We start from the raw sequence: 16506 nt of genomic DNA on the forward strand, positions 1-16506 counted from the left end.
ATTTAATAGAGACTCGGGATCAATAAAGATCTACTGTGTCCACAAAGTATCCTGCATTTTACATAAAGTGTCATAATATTTATCATTGCGAAATGAAAAGTAGAATGTTGCATGTTTTGGTTGCAAAAGAATGGAGATAGTGTATATCATAATCAAACAAGTTGATTCACGCAAATAGCTTGTATCCTATTGGAACTCGAGGTTTCAAATCTCCCACCAATCCATGTTGTGGATTTTTACATGGTTGCCATAAAAGTTTCTCTTTTGTGTCCTAAAGTATTCAACATTAATAAATACTTCATCAATCCCAATGCACCAAAACTAAGTGAATTTGATTGAACACAACGAAAGGAATGCAACTGCACATCCTAAAACAAAATGATTGATTTATTTTGAGGATGTAACCATCACAACTGGTGCCTTTACACCAGTGGTCCATCAATTTAACAAACATTCTCTGTATATGGTCCCATTCTTTTTGTTGTATACAATTCAACCCGCTCTTTGTGTGTTGTTTCTCCTACTTGGATGCATTATAATGGCAATCTGCGTTATAGAAAATGAATATAATAGGAATGGGATAATAACCTCTGCTTTTATGCCGCCATGTGTTCGTGTAATATAAACTAGACAATTCATTACCGTAGTGTTGGTCTGTCAATGTATCATCTGATGCAATTGAAAGAGAAAGTCTTAATAACAAAATGTCAGTGTTACCTAGACATTAACAAGACAATCTGATCCTTTCCAACGATCGTAATATCAAGTGGATAATCATTTCTTTGTTTCAATGCATCAACAGTATTAATGGGATAGAATCCGTGCAATTCATTATTGCAGACAGTACAGTACTGGTTTGTCATCTTATGCAACTGCACAGGCAATAAAATGGGAAGAAAGTTTGTGCCATCATCTGAAGATTGCATTGTTCATCCACCTTCATAAATCCATGCATGTGAAAGATGAGGAGAAAAATATTTTGTGGGACAGAGTCTTTTTTTTTCCTGTGAGATATTCATTCACCCAGAGAGAGAAGCGTGGTCACAGAATTAGCAGTTTCAGCTCAGCTGAAGTCGCTAGGCTGTGAAGGAAAGAGAAATTGACTAATTAGCAATGCGCACTAAAACTTGACGGTTCTTTATAAAGGGGACTGCTTTTCTAAGATGTTTGACTGCGCAGTCATTTACGCACGACAATTTTACAATAGCCTTGAGCCATAATTTTAAAACTCTCTCCAGCATCCAGCCCCTCCATGGTCACTCTTCACTGGCGATGCACGACCGTTTCTCTCCCCAACCGTGGATTTCCTATTACTCTTGTTACGTCTCGCTGAATCCCAGGCCCAAGGATAATGATGTGTTGTTTCTTGGTAGCATAATTTGTCACACGTACATTTTTTTGCGAAAGCTGCTCTCAGACTTCTTGCTGTTGCTAATTCTGGAGACAGTATATCAAATGATGAACGACAAAAAAACCTCGCAAGCGTAACTGCTGAAGTTGCAACGCGTGGAGCTTGATCGGATACGGATTTTACTGGGGGATCGAAGCAAAGAAAAAAAGGAGAAAAATAATATAAAAGTGAGGATCAGCTCGAAGTGGACGCTAGTTTGCAGCCCAGTGTAGACAGGTAAGTTTGTGGCCTCTGTGTTGCTGACGAGTGGGAAACACTGAGGAGATGAGGCTGTGACAGGTGCCTTGGTGAATAAACAGCAATGTGAGAATCCATGGACAGGAGCTTGCTCAGACAAGGGGCCACTGCTAAATTTAAAGAGGAGGTTCGTCCATGTAGGATGCACCATGTAAGCTCGGCGGCGTTACTTAGTAAGGCGCTGCTTCCGATTTTTGAAGTTTATTTCTGTTAAGAATCTGACCCCTGACGTATGTTATTACACCCACTTAAAGCAAACAACTGCACGGGTCTATATGTATTAACCGGTCCTGTTTTAAACATCATTAGGTAACATGCAACTTTAACCATTTCATTTGCGGTCTGCTTTAGAAATGAAAAAGAAACCTTGAACGCAAAGGGCTCCGTGATTTATACTCGCTATATTTCGTTGATGTTTATTGGGGAAACATGCAGGGATGACTTCCATTCGCATAATGTGAGGCTTCAACCCAGCACATTTTTTTTTAAAAAGCAACAATAGCACAAGGGCTTAAATCCAGAGATATTTCGCTTACAACACGCGTCTTTTGTAGCAATAACAAAACATTTTCTTCTCTCTTTAATAAAGCGTTGTTCCGAGAAACCTGGCTTTACTTACATCGAAATGTTTGTCACGGGGAAAGAATGCCTATGAACTGACTGTGTGAAATGTGTGCCCTTTTTTTTTTAGGAGGTGACCAAAGTTAGATACCATGTCAAGATCTGGTGACAGGACGTCCACCTTCGACCCTTCTCACAGTGATAACCTCCTTCACGGCCTCAACCTACTGTGGAGGAAGCAGCTTTTCTGTGATGTGACTCTGACAGCCCAAAGCCAGCAGTTCCATTGCCACAAAGCAGTGCTGGCTTCCTGTTCCCAGTATTTCCGATCGCTTTTCTCCAATAGCCAGTGCAAAGAGAGCACGAACGAATCGGAGAGCCGGACCCCTTCTTCCCCAGCCGAGGACATCACCAGGTCCATCAATAACATCGTCCTGCAGGGCTGCTCGGCCACCGGTGTCCGCCTGGTCTTGGAGTACATCTACACGGCCAACATGACACTGTCTCTGGACACGGTGGAAGACGTGCTGTCGGTCAGCAAGATCCTGCACATCCCCCCCGTCACTAAACTCTGCGTCCAGTTCCTTAACGACCAGATATCGATGCAGAACTACAAGCAGATCTGCCAGATCGCCGCCATCCACGGGTTGGACGAGACCAAGAAGCTGGCCAACAAGTACTTCGTGGAGGACATCCTGCTGCTGAATTTCGAGGAGGTGTGCGCCATGATGGACTCGATGCCGCCACCTGTGGAGTCGGAGCTCGCTCTCTTTCAGATGTCCGTCCTCTGGCTCGAACACGATCGGGAGACTCGCATGCAGTACGCCCCGGACCTGATGAAGCGCCTCCGCTTCGCCCTCATCCCGGCCACCGAGCTGGTGGAGAGGGTGCAGTCGGTCGATTTCATGCGGAGCGACCCAGTCTGCCAGAAACTCCTGCTGGACGCTATGAACTACCACCTCATGCCCTTCAGACAACACTGCCGGCAGAGTGTGGCCAGCAGGTGAGAGCCGCATCCCTTTCTCTCCTCACTTGGAGGGCTCACAGACTGCACCCCCGACAGTGCCGCATTTGGCGTCCCTTTAGATTTTCAGTAACCTGCTATCAGGTTATCCGGAAGTCAGGAGACTAAAAACCATCCACTGTTAATATTTCCAAAACAAAAAAAAATATAGTTTAGGGACGATGCAGTTAGACACGAAAAACGTCATCAATCACGCCCATAAATTGGAATCGAGGAATTGATCAACACAGTTAACCAACTTCTGGCAGGTCAATCGGAAGCTGGTAGAATTGAATACACTCATTCAGTCACCTACCCCAGTCAACACCACCACTCCCTCCACTCGTTCCCCAACGCACACTCTCTCCATTGAGCTTGTTGGAAGAGAGAAATGGATTGTGCTTGTTGGATTTCAGAGCTTTTTGACATTTGTCATCAAATCTCTCAAAGACCGATTGGGCCCAGCGTGATCCTTGCTTCCTCCCCACTGTCCCCCCTCACAGAACATAGAACAGTCTGGCACAGAACCAGGTCCTTCCCTCCGTGATGTCTGCCCCCCAACGTGAAGCCTAAAATAAACTGAAACTCTGCTGCTTGCACACTCTACATACCTTCATACTCCATGCATATTGACGTGACGATCTAGAAGCTGCTTAAAGGTATTTGCAACTCTAATTCTAACCCTAACCAGCATCTAAACAAAATAAAAGATAACCTGCAAAAAGTTTAAGCATGCCATACATTTCCAAACCTGACGGCACTTACACCATTTATTCTTCCTTGGAATGCCCAATCCATACACCCCCACAGGTCCTTCCATTGGTCAGGCTGGATAGTGATTAGTGACCATAGATAACCCACATACATGTATTTCCCTTTATTGTATTTTCATGGTGAGTTTGGACTGGCTGTATTAAATTAAATCAATCCTGCTCCAAATAGCTCTTGAGAGACTTGTACATCCAATAGCTATTGAATCTTCAGTGATGATAACCCGAAGTAGCTGATCTATTCATTTCAGCAACTTGTTCCATATTATACACAGAAATCCATACAGCCATACTGAAACGCATACTTATTAATTGTGAGTGCTCAATCAGTAATAGTTTGGATTTACATATTTTATACATAGTGTTTTTTGTCACTCAGCACCAAACCATGGTGATAAATAATAGAGGGTTGTGTGGGTTCAATCATAATCTGTCTGTGGATTATAAAGCATACTGCTCAAAGAAAATTGACGGTAGTATAATCTGAAAATGTAAAAGCTCACGGTGTCATGTGATGCTATGAATATTAACCTTTCACCTACAACATATTTTTACTATATTGATGGAGTACATCATATATATTTTAAAATAATTTGAATCACTAGAGGAAAGATAAAAGAATAACATTTATTTGACCAAAAACTTCTGTTTAATTATTTGTACCTTGCATTAATTTTTGACTTCATGATTGTGACTTAATGCTAGCATCTAATATATCTAATACCATTACTATACAATTGCAGTCAGACAATGGTTACAAGTAGTGCTATGCTATTGACTCAAGGATCTAATAAGGAGTATCTTCGGTATTTACCTGCTATAATTCAGTTTATAATGTAACCTTCAGACCTTGTGCAAGTAGTATTCCATTCATTAATAGCTTATTTAAAATATTTTTTCTTGAAACGCAAGAAACCATTTTTTAATTTTGACATCTCAGTGACTTTGGATTATCAGATCATGCTAAAATTGAGCTCAGTAGTGTGATTAACTAATTGCTTGCTATAATGATGTAGAAATGTTTACCTTCATCTCAGTTTAACTGTTAGATTGCAGTATTTGGTATCAACTTTTTGCATATTGTAGTATCTTTTGGAAATAAAAAGGGTTTTTTAAATGGCAATGAAACAGATGCCCATTTAGATATTAGTAAAACCACAGTGCTGGAAAAACCTAATAGGTACTTTATATAGCAAAGATAAAGATACCTAGCCAATGTTTCGGGCATGAGCCCTTCATTAAGGTATGAGCAAAAATGTAGACAGGAGTCTGAATAAAATAGGAGGATAGGGGCAGGGGAAGGTGCACAGGCCGACAAAAAAGAGGTAAAATATGGATAAGGGAGGGAGAGTACAAGAGAAAACACGGGGAGTGGGGAGATCTCTGTGAATGGAGAGGGAAGGGGTAGAGAGCTAGAGGAAAGGAGGTAGAAGGATAGGGAAAAGAGGGAGAATGGGGAGAAACCAGAGGTCACTGTTAATGCCATCTTATTGGTGAGTGCCCAGATGGAATATTAGGTGTTGTTGCTACAATTTACAGATGGCCTCGGTTTGGTAACGCATGAGGCCATTGACAGACTAGTTGGTGTGCGGGAGGGCTGCAGAATTGAAATGGTTGAGCAGTGGAAGATCCCTATCATTTATGCAGACACAGTGAACATGCTCAGTGAAGCGATCTCCTAGTCTGCATCCAGTATCTCTGATGTAGAGAAGACCATAATGGGAGCACCGGTTGCAGTAGATGACTCCTGCAGGTAGCAAGTGGCATTATTTAACTTAAAATGACTGTTTGGAGACTCAAATAGTGGTGAGGGAGGAGGTGTGGGTGCCAATGCGGTACTTCTTGCAGTCATGGGGGAAGGTGCCAAAGGAGGAATAGTGGGAAGAGATGAGGGGATGAGAGATTCACAGAGGGGAGGAAAAGGGATGATGCTAGACCACTCCCTATTCTCCTCTCTCCCCATCCCTCTGTCTCATTTCCTCCAGCTATCCACCCCGCTTCCCTTTTCATTCACAAAAAGCTATTCCCCTGTTTTCTTCTGGTGCCCTTTCCTTAACCACCTTATCCATCTATTACCTCTTGCCTGTGGGCCTGTGCTCCTTCCCCTGCCCCCTCCTCCACCACTTTATTCAGACACCTATGTATATTTTGTTCATACTTTGATAAAGGCCTCAGGCCTGAAACATTATGTATATTTATCTGCAATATAAGGTCGCTGTATGACCTGCTGATTTTGTCCAGCATTGTGTTTTTCCTTCAGTCATTAGGCCATTTCACACCGCTGTGTAAAGTGGGGATTTTTGGGAAATTTTCCCAGGAACCCTCCCATGAACCTGCAGCGTGAAAACGTCAGCCCAGGAAAATTACCCGGGCCACCCTCTCCCTGTGGAGAGGTGTTTATGCAATAGGATTGTGGATTGAATTTCTCATTTTATTTAAGCATATAGGCATTAGTTTTATTGATTTTTGGAAAGGCCTCCTCTGCCATTACTGTGTATTCTGACTTCCGGTAGGATTTCCTGTGACTGCGTAATGCGTCACTCACAATGACGTCGCTAGGGTTAGAACCCATTCCCCACCCCACCAATGCCAGGGAGGGCAAATTCCAGGGATTTTGGACCATTGTGCAAAAGGCTTGGGAGGTCCTATCTTCCTAGGAATTTCACCCAGCTCAAAGAAGAGTCACTGCTCACCCGTGGGGTAAAAAGGACAATTATGTCTGCAGATTTTTGTGTTTCACCCCATTGAGATATTACAGTGTTGATACATTTAAATCAATAAAAATATTGAAGAAATAGTAGAAGAGGTAAAAGTGTGGAACATAAAATTCTGCAGAATATGGGTTGCATATCTAATACTCTTCATGAGCCATGACACTGTGAAGGTCAATGCATGAAGGGTAAAATCAGTGCAAGTAATTTTGTCACCATTGCTACATGGCTTGATCGCCATTCTCACAAACTTGTGATCATTGCAATGACTGTGCTATGAACTGCAGAGATTGCCCACCACAGGGAAATCAGAAGAATCAGTAAGGAGAAAGATATTTTAAATATATTCATCCTTAAAATGAAATGAGTCTAATAACAATAGTCACTATGGTAACCCCCTCTTGTTTCCCAAGTGCACACATGCATGCTGGTTTATTATTACCAAATCACATGGGCAATAGTGTTATTTTCAGAATTCTCAAAATATGAACTCTACCTGTGGAGATGCAAAAACGTGAATTTCCCTCAGGTAGTTATTGTAAAACTCTTCAGCATTACGTGGCACATTGTATAATGTTTTCTAACAGTCTTTTTTGCATTATTAGCAGTATTACAAAACCAACACATATTTTTCCAACAAATGAAAATTATATGAGATATTTCAGACCCATGGAAATATGCTAAAGCAAGAATTATGTGGTAATATGAATATCACCTTCTGAAAGTGTTGGTATAATTCTTTCTAATGCCGCAAAAACAAAGCAAATGCTGTGCCATTAATGATTTTTTTTTTCCATAGAACACTACAGCAAAAACAGACCATTTGGTCCTTCTAGTCTGAGCTACCATCATTTACTGGTCCAATTGACCTGCTCCCATCCCATAACCCTCCAGACCTCTCCCATCTTGTGTGTTTATCCAACTTATTCTTAAAACTCTAGATGAAGCCCACATTCTCCACAGCTCATTCCACACTCCTTCCACTCTCTGACTGAAGAACTTCCCCCTAATGTTCCCCCTAAACCTTTCCCCTTTCATCTTAAAGCTATGACCCCTCGTATTTATCTCCCCTATCAAAGTGGAAAAAGGTTACTTACATCCACTCTGTCTATACCTATCATAATCTTGTAAACCTCTATTAAACCTCCCCTCATTCTTCTTCGCTCCAAGGAATAAAATATTTCCCTTTAACTCAATGTGCTGGGTGTTTGGTTCTAGATATGGTGTTCGGCCTACGATTTTAGAACCCAGTACTCAATGTGAGACTCTAGAACATGGTGCTCTACCTCTGCTTGCAGAACATAATGCTTGATCTGGAACTTGATGACCTGTGGTGCCAGAATCTGGTGCTCAATGTGGGGCTCGGGAACAACGTGTTGGTTGTTTGGCTCTAGAATGTAATGTTTGACTTTTGGCTCGAGCACCTGGTGCTCGGTCTGGGGCTTGGGAACCCGGTGTTTTACCTCTGGTTCTAGAATGCAGTGCTCAGTCTGGAGCTCAAGGACCCAGTACTCGAGTTGTGGCTCTAGAACCCGGTACTGGACATGGGACTCAGGAGCAATAATTCATAGTTAGTGATTAACATTGGCAAATGTTTTCATGGTTATAATTAGATGGACTCATTGTTGAAATAGTGAGAAATGGAGCATTTCATTGTGTTTTTGAGAGATTTGTTTTTATCATGCAAATTTCAATCAATGTTATCAAGGTTTAACAAATCTCAAAACCATTACAAACTGTTTAGGTGCACATTATTCAATCACATATTCAAGTTGGGTTAAATTAACTTTTAATATAAACATTTAGAAAAGTTATGTAACCTTTGTTGATCTCAGAAGAAGTGTGTCTTTTCAGTCATTCCAAGCTTTTAGAAATGTAGCCTATAGCAACCTAAAATATGTTTAATACAGGAGTCCATTCATTATCAAGTATGCATTGATTAAATAAGATTCACCTAGTTTAATCTCAAATTTCAGTGGCGTGGCAGGTTATCAGTATTTAAATGTGCTTTCCTGTACTGTTTAACTGTGAAGGTCATTTCTATCTCTATCTCCCTTAGAGTCTATGAGTTCCAGACCTATATCACACTCTGGGGAAAAAACATGTTTTCATTATTTTGCCTCTTTCTATCCCTGTTTATTGATCCATCCATAAAGGCAAATAGGATCTCCATGTTGATCTAGACCACAATTTTATACACTTAATTAAATCATCCTGAGTCTCTTCTGCTCCAAAGAAAATAACTTAAATTTATCTTACTTTTCATAAAGTTTACAATTTCCAGTCCTGCAACACCCCTGTAAATTTTGGCAGCTTCTCCTGTGTAATTACTCCTTTCCTTTAATAGGGTGGTCAGATTCCATTTGTGAATGTTATCCAAAATATATGCATTTGAACAGTGTTTCATAACTTAAAGTTCAATACCACAGACTATAAATGTCTTTGAGCATTTATTTGTTCTCAGTTTCACATTAAACTCTTATAAAATCAGCTCAACATTCGATGATAAGAAATCCCACCAAAAGATGATCTTACCAGAGGAATGTTTTGTTTGCTCCATTCAGCCATATTTTAATAATGAATAATAAATCTCATAAATTTGACAAGCATCGTTAGTATTAATCTATGATTATGGAAGGAAAATGTGTTCTGTTATAATCTGGCTGCAAGACCTTATGATCCATAAATGGACCAGAACATCTGAATTCCCATCTTCTCCCTCTCACAATGCTTTGTTGTTTCTCAGTAATAATGTTGACCAGAGTGGCTGAATACAAACCGCTGCTCCCCTCAATATAGAATCATTCATAACTATTGCTCTCTTGATCTTTCTCCAACCTCGTTGCCATGACAAGGAGGCTCTGGATGTGGCTACACTATATAGATGATCTCTCCTCCCTATTGCCATTGCAGAATTAAACGCTGGTTAGTGAGAAGGATGTCTAAGGGGTCCTGAACAACTTTCTTGGTCTATTTTCCTGTCTGTGGCAGTCACATCATCTCTTTCTCTCTCTGCCTACAATCTTTTGAGCTGCTGGGTGACCACCTCCAAAGCACTCAGCCTTGTGGGTGGACTGAGTCTGTTGCTTAGGATCCAACCGATTCCACCTTCTCTGCCTTTGGCCGTTCAAAGTCTGGGAACCAGTCTTGAGTCCCTATCAAACACAAGATGTGAGTTCCATAGCCAGGAATGCCCTGACATGTTTATGTATATGATTAACTTACTAAGCAGAAATACTATTGGAGTATTAGAGTATCACCTCTTCCTCTCTCTGCACCAAATTCACCAACTCAGGGAAATTCTGTGTTTCGTACTTGTGTAAAAATAATCTTTTTGGAACTTTTGCTTGATTATGACTGCAGGACTAAAATTATTGCAGTCGTTATTACAAATGCTTATACAATATTCATTAAATGTGAAAATGCATAGTGATAGCAATGTGTGACCAATCTGTTTTTCCTGCTTCAAGGCTATAAGATAGATATGTTATACCATATTTAGAATGCAATATTTCCTCCCTCGTATCAAATAATGAGTCCCGAGTGTTCAAAATGACTGGCTTTGTGTATGATCTCAAAATGCACTGAATATTTGTTGTGGTATTTTAGAAAGACCCCCTAAATCTGTCAAAAATTGATACATGAGGAGGGCCAAACACAGGCAGGTGGGACTAGTGTTGGTCAACGTGGGCAGGTTGGGCCAAGTGGCCTGTTTCCATTCTGTATGACTCTATAACCAATCTTTTTGTCCATGTGAGTTTATTTTCCAAGTGTTCTTCAATAAATCACAATAAATCAACATCACTAAAACAGAATACTTAGCCTTTGCCATGGTGTTTTTTTTTGTTGGGGGGAGCACTTAGAGCCAATTGACATCTCCTTTGCCAAATTTACACCAAAGGACAGGAAGATTCTTTGGATGTCCACAAATAAATGTAAAAGTTTCCATATTGATGAAAGTTTCTCTTTTAAAATTCTAATGCCATTTTTTATATAAACGTTAGCCTCTATTTATTGTGCATTTTGTGAGGAACGCTTGAGCTCTTTCACCTCTTAATATCAAGAAAATGTGCAATTCATTATTTCTTAAATTTTCCAGAAATAGTAGACACAGAAACAATGTGTGTCTGTTCTGAAATCAGCTGGAAGGAGAATTCTGACACACCTTTGCTGATTTAGTCAGAGAATACTGTAGTTTCATGAAACAGTGATTTTGAAAACATTTCTAGTTCTGTCGGACTAAAGTGCTATGTTCTAACTCGAATGATATGACAATTCACTGCTATTGTTGATCGACAATGGCCAAATGTCAACCATTTTCTTAGCTGCGCATCAGTAAAGAGGAGATTTGTAATTATTTTGTAATGTAGCAATATTCTAATATAAAATTACATTCACTTTGTACCTTATTTTAAGTATGGTTTTAAATTAGTTTAGTTTATTTTAATTGGGCTGTGTTAGTTGTCATGTGGAAAGGCACAATTTAATCAAGAATAGTCCGCAAGAAGGTAAAGAGAAGGCCATCACAGACGAGAGAGAATTTTTTTTAACAAGGAGAGTCACTTAAGTTATCAGATATGGTCTTGAGGAGACTTTTGACAGATGACACATTGCAGATGGTACACTAAAAGTGAGGAGATTGCAAGAGAAAATGGGAACTTGGTTCCAAAATTGGTTCAGTCGCCAGAAGCAAGGAAAAATAGTCAAAAAAGTGAATGTCTGAGTGTGATGCACAGCAAACAATCACAAAACTCAAGAAGACTGTAGTTCAGCTTAAAGTTGAACACCAGGTCTCTGTACCCTCTGGTTCCACGTGCCTGACTGATTTAGGAAGGGGCCAGTGATTGACAGCAGACAGGTGGGGCCAGCCTCCCAGGTGGTTGCCCCCTGCAGTAGGCTGGTAGGAGTGTGGCTATAGTTGTGGTTATATCACCACATCAATCCTCCCAGGGACTCTTTTAAGAAGGGGTGATTCTGTGGTATTTACATGTTCACGTGGTCCACTGGTCACCTTTGTCACTGGGACCATCGCAGATCAGGCTCCTGGTCAATGGTCTATGGGAGCGGGGCCTTTTGGCCACTGGAGCAAGCGGAGTGGTGCCTGACGGAGTGGGGGTGTAGGCGCAGAGTGAGTCTATAGAGGGTGGGGACCTGTGGAGAGGCTGTAGGTAGATGTCATCCCGGGGGGGGGGGGGTCCTGGCTGGGCCTGGGTGGTCATGGTAGGGGGACTTGGTCCCTAGTCGAGATGTTGTCCTTTCGTCCATTGGGGTACCTGATGTAGGCACAGTTTGGGATCGCATGGAGGAAGTGCACCTGCTCGACCAGAGGGTCCTAACGTGCTTACAGAGGAGTACTGGTTCCAGAGATGTCAGCCACACTGGCAGGGAGATGCCAGTCGCCAATTTCCTAGGAAGGAGAAGAGGCATTCGTGAGGGGTCTGATTGGTAGCCATGCACAAGAGCGACCGTATGGCATGAAGTGCCTCAGGGAGGGCCTCTTGCCAATAATTGATAGACCATCCTTTTGATCTCAGGGCTAGGAGGACTGCATTCCAGATTACCCTATTCTCATGTTCCACCTGCCCTTTGCCCCTGGGGCTGTAGCTAGTCGTGCGACTAGACGCGATGCCTTGCATCGCCTGGTACTGGTGCAGCTCCTCATTCATGATACTGGACTCTCGGTCACTGTGGATGAATGCCGGGTATCCAAACATGGTGAAGATCTGCACCAGTGCCTTGATAACAGAGACGATGGAGGAGTCAGGGCAAGGGATGGCGAAGGGAATAATTGTCTATAATCGAGAGGAAATAGACGTTCTTATTCATAGAAGGCAGTGGTCCCTTAAAGTTGATATTGAGTTGCTTGAAGGGGATAGTGGCCTTTATTACATGGGTCTGTGGTGGGTGGAAGGAAATGGCGATGTCTTGTCTGATGCAGGCGAAATTCGCTTGCGCATCTGCGGGGAGGGGAAAGGTGGTGGCTTGGGCCAGTGGGTGGACTTTGTCAGAGAAGTGGGGAATCCACTGGGAGTAATACGATAAAAAGCCCGAGGCACCTGCTGAGGGCCTTGAATGTGTGGGGGAGGGGCAGTTCCATTAGAGGATGCATGCATTTGGCGCCAGGACCGATGACACCATGTTCCACGATGCAACCCAGGATGGTGAGGTGGGTGGTGCTGAACACACTTCTCCCTGTTATAGGTGAGGTTTAACGCCTCTGCTGACTGGAGAAATGTCTTCAGGTTGGCGTTCTGGTTCTGCTGGTTGTGGCCGCAGATGGTGACATTATCTAAGTACGGGAAGGTTGCTTTTAGTTTGTGCCAGTCTACCAGGTGGTCCATCTCCTGTTTAAAAATGGAGACTCTGTTTGTTACCCCAAATGGGATCTGACGGAACTGGTAGAGGCATCCATCTGCCTCAAAGGCATTATAAGGTTTATCCCATGCGTGGATGTGGAGCTGGTGGTAGGCTGACTTTAGGTCATTGGTGGAGAAGACCCAGCACTGGGCTATCTCAATGCCCATGTCAATAATGTGGGGCAGTGGGTAGGTGTCCAGCTGGGTGTACTGGTTGATGATCTGGCTATAATTGATGACTATCCTCTGTTTGCTCTCCCCTTTTACTTCTATGCCATTGGTTCACCAGGGGCTGTTAACTCCCCCTGCCAGTAGTCATTTCACCTTGACCTTGATAAAGGCTCTGTTGGCTGCATTGTAGTGCCTGCTTTTGGCCGCTATTGGTTTACAGTATGGATGGCAGGGATACCAAAGGGTGGAGAGTCTTCAGGTTGATTTGGAATGGTCACTGGACTTTGAAATGTGGATGGTGAGTGGGGGGAGTGGGCCACCGAAGGCAAGGGTGAGGCTAGGTTTCACTGGAAGTTTAGTCCCAGGAAAACTGGGCACAGAGTTTGGGCATGACCAGGAGCCTGAACCTTTGGTATGTCTTCCGCCCCCCCCCCCCCACCCCACCCACTGTCAAGTTCACTGATCAGCACCCTGTGCCTTGATCGAGTGGTCCTGCATGTAAAAGCGATGGGGAGGTTTTCTGGGTACACCCTGAGTTTGATTGTCCGGACCACATTTGGGTGCACAAAGCTCTTAGTCCTACTGCTATCAAACAGGCATTTTGTTACCTTCCCATTGACAGCGATATCTATCATTGAGCACCCAAATCCATGGGGAATGTCCTCCGTCAGCGTGGTGGATGTTAGGTCTGCCTCAGGGTCCGAGTAGCTGCTCCCAGATGGTTGTGAGAAGCAGCCAGTGGGTGGCCTTTGAAGCATGAGGTGCGATGAGTGCATGATTTTGTTTCTGGTTGGTGTGCCTGTGCAGCTAGGGGTTGGCTGTCCTACAATGGCGGCACCCAGGGGACACACATGGCGTCAGCTTGGGCCAGCAGCCCAGCTGGAAGTCATGCCACTTTTGCAGGTGGTTTGGCCAGAAGTGATGCCATCGGTGTGGGCAGCAGTTGGGTGGTGAAACATGGTGGCACCTGTGATGAGCACAAGGAGGTAGCTTGGTTTGATGGCCGGGCCGGAAGTGACATCTGTGTGGGCGGAAATGATGGGCAAGGTAATAGTGTCAACTGGCACTCACATGTGGAGGGGCCCAGAGGGTTGGGAGGTGCTCCCAGCTGGTCACAGAGGGGCACAGCGCTCCCGGTGAGTTTGGAGAGGCACACTTTAGCGAAGTGGCCTTTATTCCCACACTGAGAGTTCCTTGCAGGGTAGTTCTTTCAGGAGCTCCTGTTTGACCCACATTGGGACTCAGAGTACTTACAGCAGCGGCTGGCATCGGTGGCAGCGATAGTCTCTTCCCTATGGGGCCCTTCAATGACTGCTGCTGTCATCAGCGTCGGCCAGACCGGTGAGTGGGTAGGCGAGCATCGAAGACCTCCATGGGGTGAGCTGAAGCTTCTAGGGGGTGGACCACTTCCATGATCTCGGCGAGGGAGGCATTGTACTCCAACAATCTCTGTTGAGTTGCCCTCGTCCGCAGCCCTCGCCTGCATGCATCTCAGATGTGTCGCTCCAGTTCTCCAGCAGTCACACCAGCTTCAACAGTGCATGGGCATGCTAGCTCTCGTAGAACCTCCAGATAAGTGTCATCCATCTCACTTGGCTGCTGTACTCTGATGCTGAGCAAGTACCAGGCATAGAAAATATGCCCTTCCAGGGTGGCCATTGCAGGTTCAAAGTCTGCACAGTCTCCGATGGCCTGGAAAGCTCCGGGGCACAGCTTGGTGTGTAGGACCATGAGCTTCTTCTGGTTCGTACTGATAACCTCAAGTTGAGTGTGGGTGATTGCATCCAGGTGCTGAGTGTTTATGTTCAGCCTCTCAAGGGTGAGGAATCTCTCCATGGTGTAGCAAACAAATACAAAATTCGAAGACTGTATTACAGGCTTTAATCAGCTTCAAGTTGAACACCAGGTCTCTGTACCCTCTGGTTCCACATGCCCGACTGGTTTAGGAAGGGGCCAACTCAAATCTATATATGGGCCAGTGATTGACAGATGGCATGGTGGGGCCAGCCTCCCAGGTTGCCTACTTGCAGGTACAGTGGTTGCACCCTGCAATGGGCTGGTATCACCACACTGAGTGACTGAATATGTGTTTGGTGTTGGATTCTGCAGCATTCACTGATGCGTTCTTGCATTCAATCAGATGCATATGTTGTAGTTTCAATGTAACTGTAAGAAGCTTCTTAAAGTTTGCAGGCAATTAAAAACACATTTTCTTATGGTTAATAGTAAGAAAGTTGTAATCTGTCAATGGACTATGAATTAATTGGTAGAACAAAAAAGTGACAAATAAAATTCAGTCAACAGAAGTGTAAGGTAATATATATGGGAAAGACAAATAAGGCAAGCGAATACAGGCCGTTGAGAAGTGTAAAAGTGCTTTGGTAGCCTAACTACAGGTGTTTAAAGGGATGCAGAAAGGCAGAGCAGGTCATTAAGAAAGCATGCTGTACGTTTGCTCAGAATATTTGAACAACTAGGCTTTGTTAGAAAAGTATCACTCAAGTTGGGCCACATTTCGAGTGTTGAGCCTGATCCCCGTCATGCAACATGGTTGAGATTGCATTGGAACCAGTAGGAAATTTAGCAGCATAGTTCTAAGGCAGGAGAATTATAACTCTGAGAAGAGATCAGATCAGCTGGAGGTAAACAAAACTCTGCAGATGCTGGGATCTAGTGCTGTACACCAAAGTGCTGTGGAGGAATGTTTCGGGTCTGAGGTCTTGTTCAGGTATGCCCAAAATCAGGCAAGCATTCAAATAAGAAAATGAGTGCAAGGGGGAAAATCATAGGCTAGCAGGTAATAGGTGGATACATTAGGAGGGGGAAGAAGAAGTGATGGGGGAGGTGGCAGAGGGCTGTGAAAGATGCTCCATGATGGGAGAAAAGAAGGGAAGGGAATGGAAGCTGGAGGAAGGGAGTCAGAGGGATGAGGGAAAATGAAAGGGGGGCAAGAGAATTTGTTGCAGGTGAAGTTGATGCCTTCTGATGGAGATTGCTAATCAGAGATGGTCCATCTCAACGGTCTCTAACCAGAGGGCATCAATATCAACCTCCAATTTCTGATAACCCCCTCCTCCATCCTCTCCCTTTTTCCCTCTGATCCCCTTCCTCCAGCTCCCAGCCCTTCTCTTCCTTTCTCCTACCACAGAGCATCTTTCTCAGCCCCTTTTCCCCCTCCCACATTACTTTATCTTCTTACCCCTCCTAGCAATATCCACCCACTAGACTATGCTCTTTCTCTTCTCCCACCCCCCCTTCCATCTTCTTATATGGGGATCTGCGTAAT

At 43.6% G+C, this 16506-nt stretch overlaps 1 protein-coding gene across 1 annotated transcript in view; it reads left to right on the plus strand.

Annotated features, from left to right (window-relative positions):
• The first annotated feature begins 2361 nt into the window (after positions 1–2361).
• The window catches only part of klhl14 (kelch-like family member 14), a 172520-nt gene continuing 158375 nt past the window's right edge, over positions 2362–16506 (plus strand). Inside the window, exon 1 of the mRNA XM_069915440.1 lies at positions 2362–3212. Coding sequence (XP_069771541.1) covers positions 2362–3212 — 851 coding nt within the window. The remainder of the gene's footprint in view (positions 3213–16506) is intronic.

Source organism: Narcine bancroftii, chromosome 2 (assembly GCF_036971445.1).
Source record: "Narcine bancroftii isolate sNarBan1 chromosome 2, sNarBan1.hap1, whole genome shotgun sequence".
Taxonomy (NCBI): Eukaryota; Metazoa; Chordata; class Chondrichthyes; order Torpediniformes; family Narcinidae; genus Narcine; species Narcine bancroftii.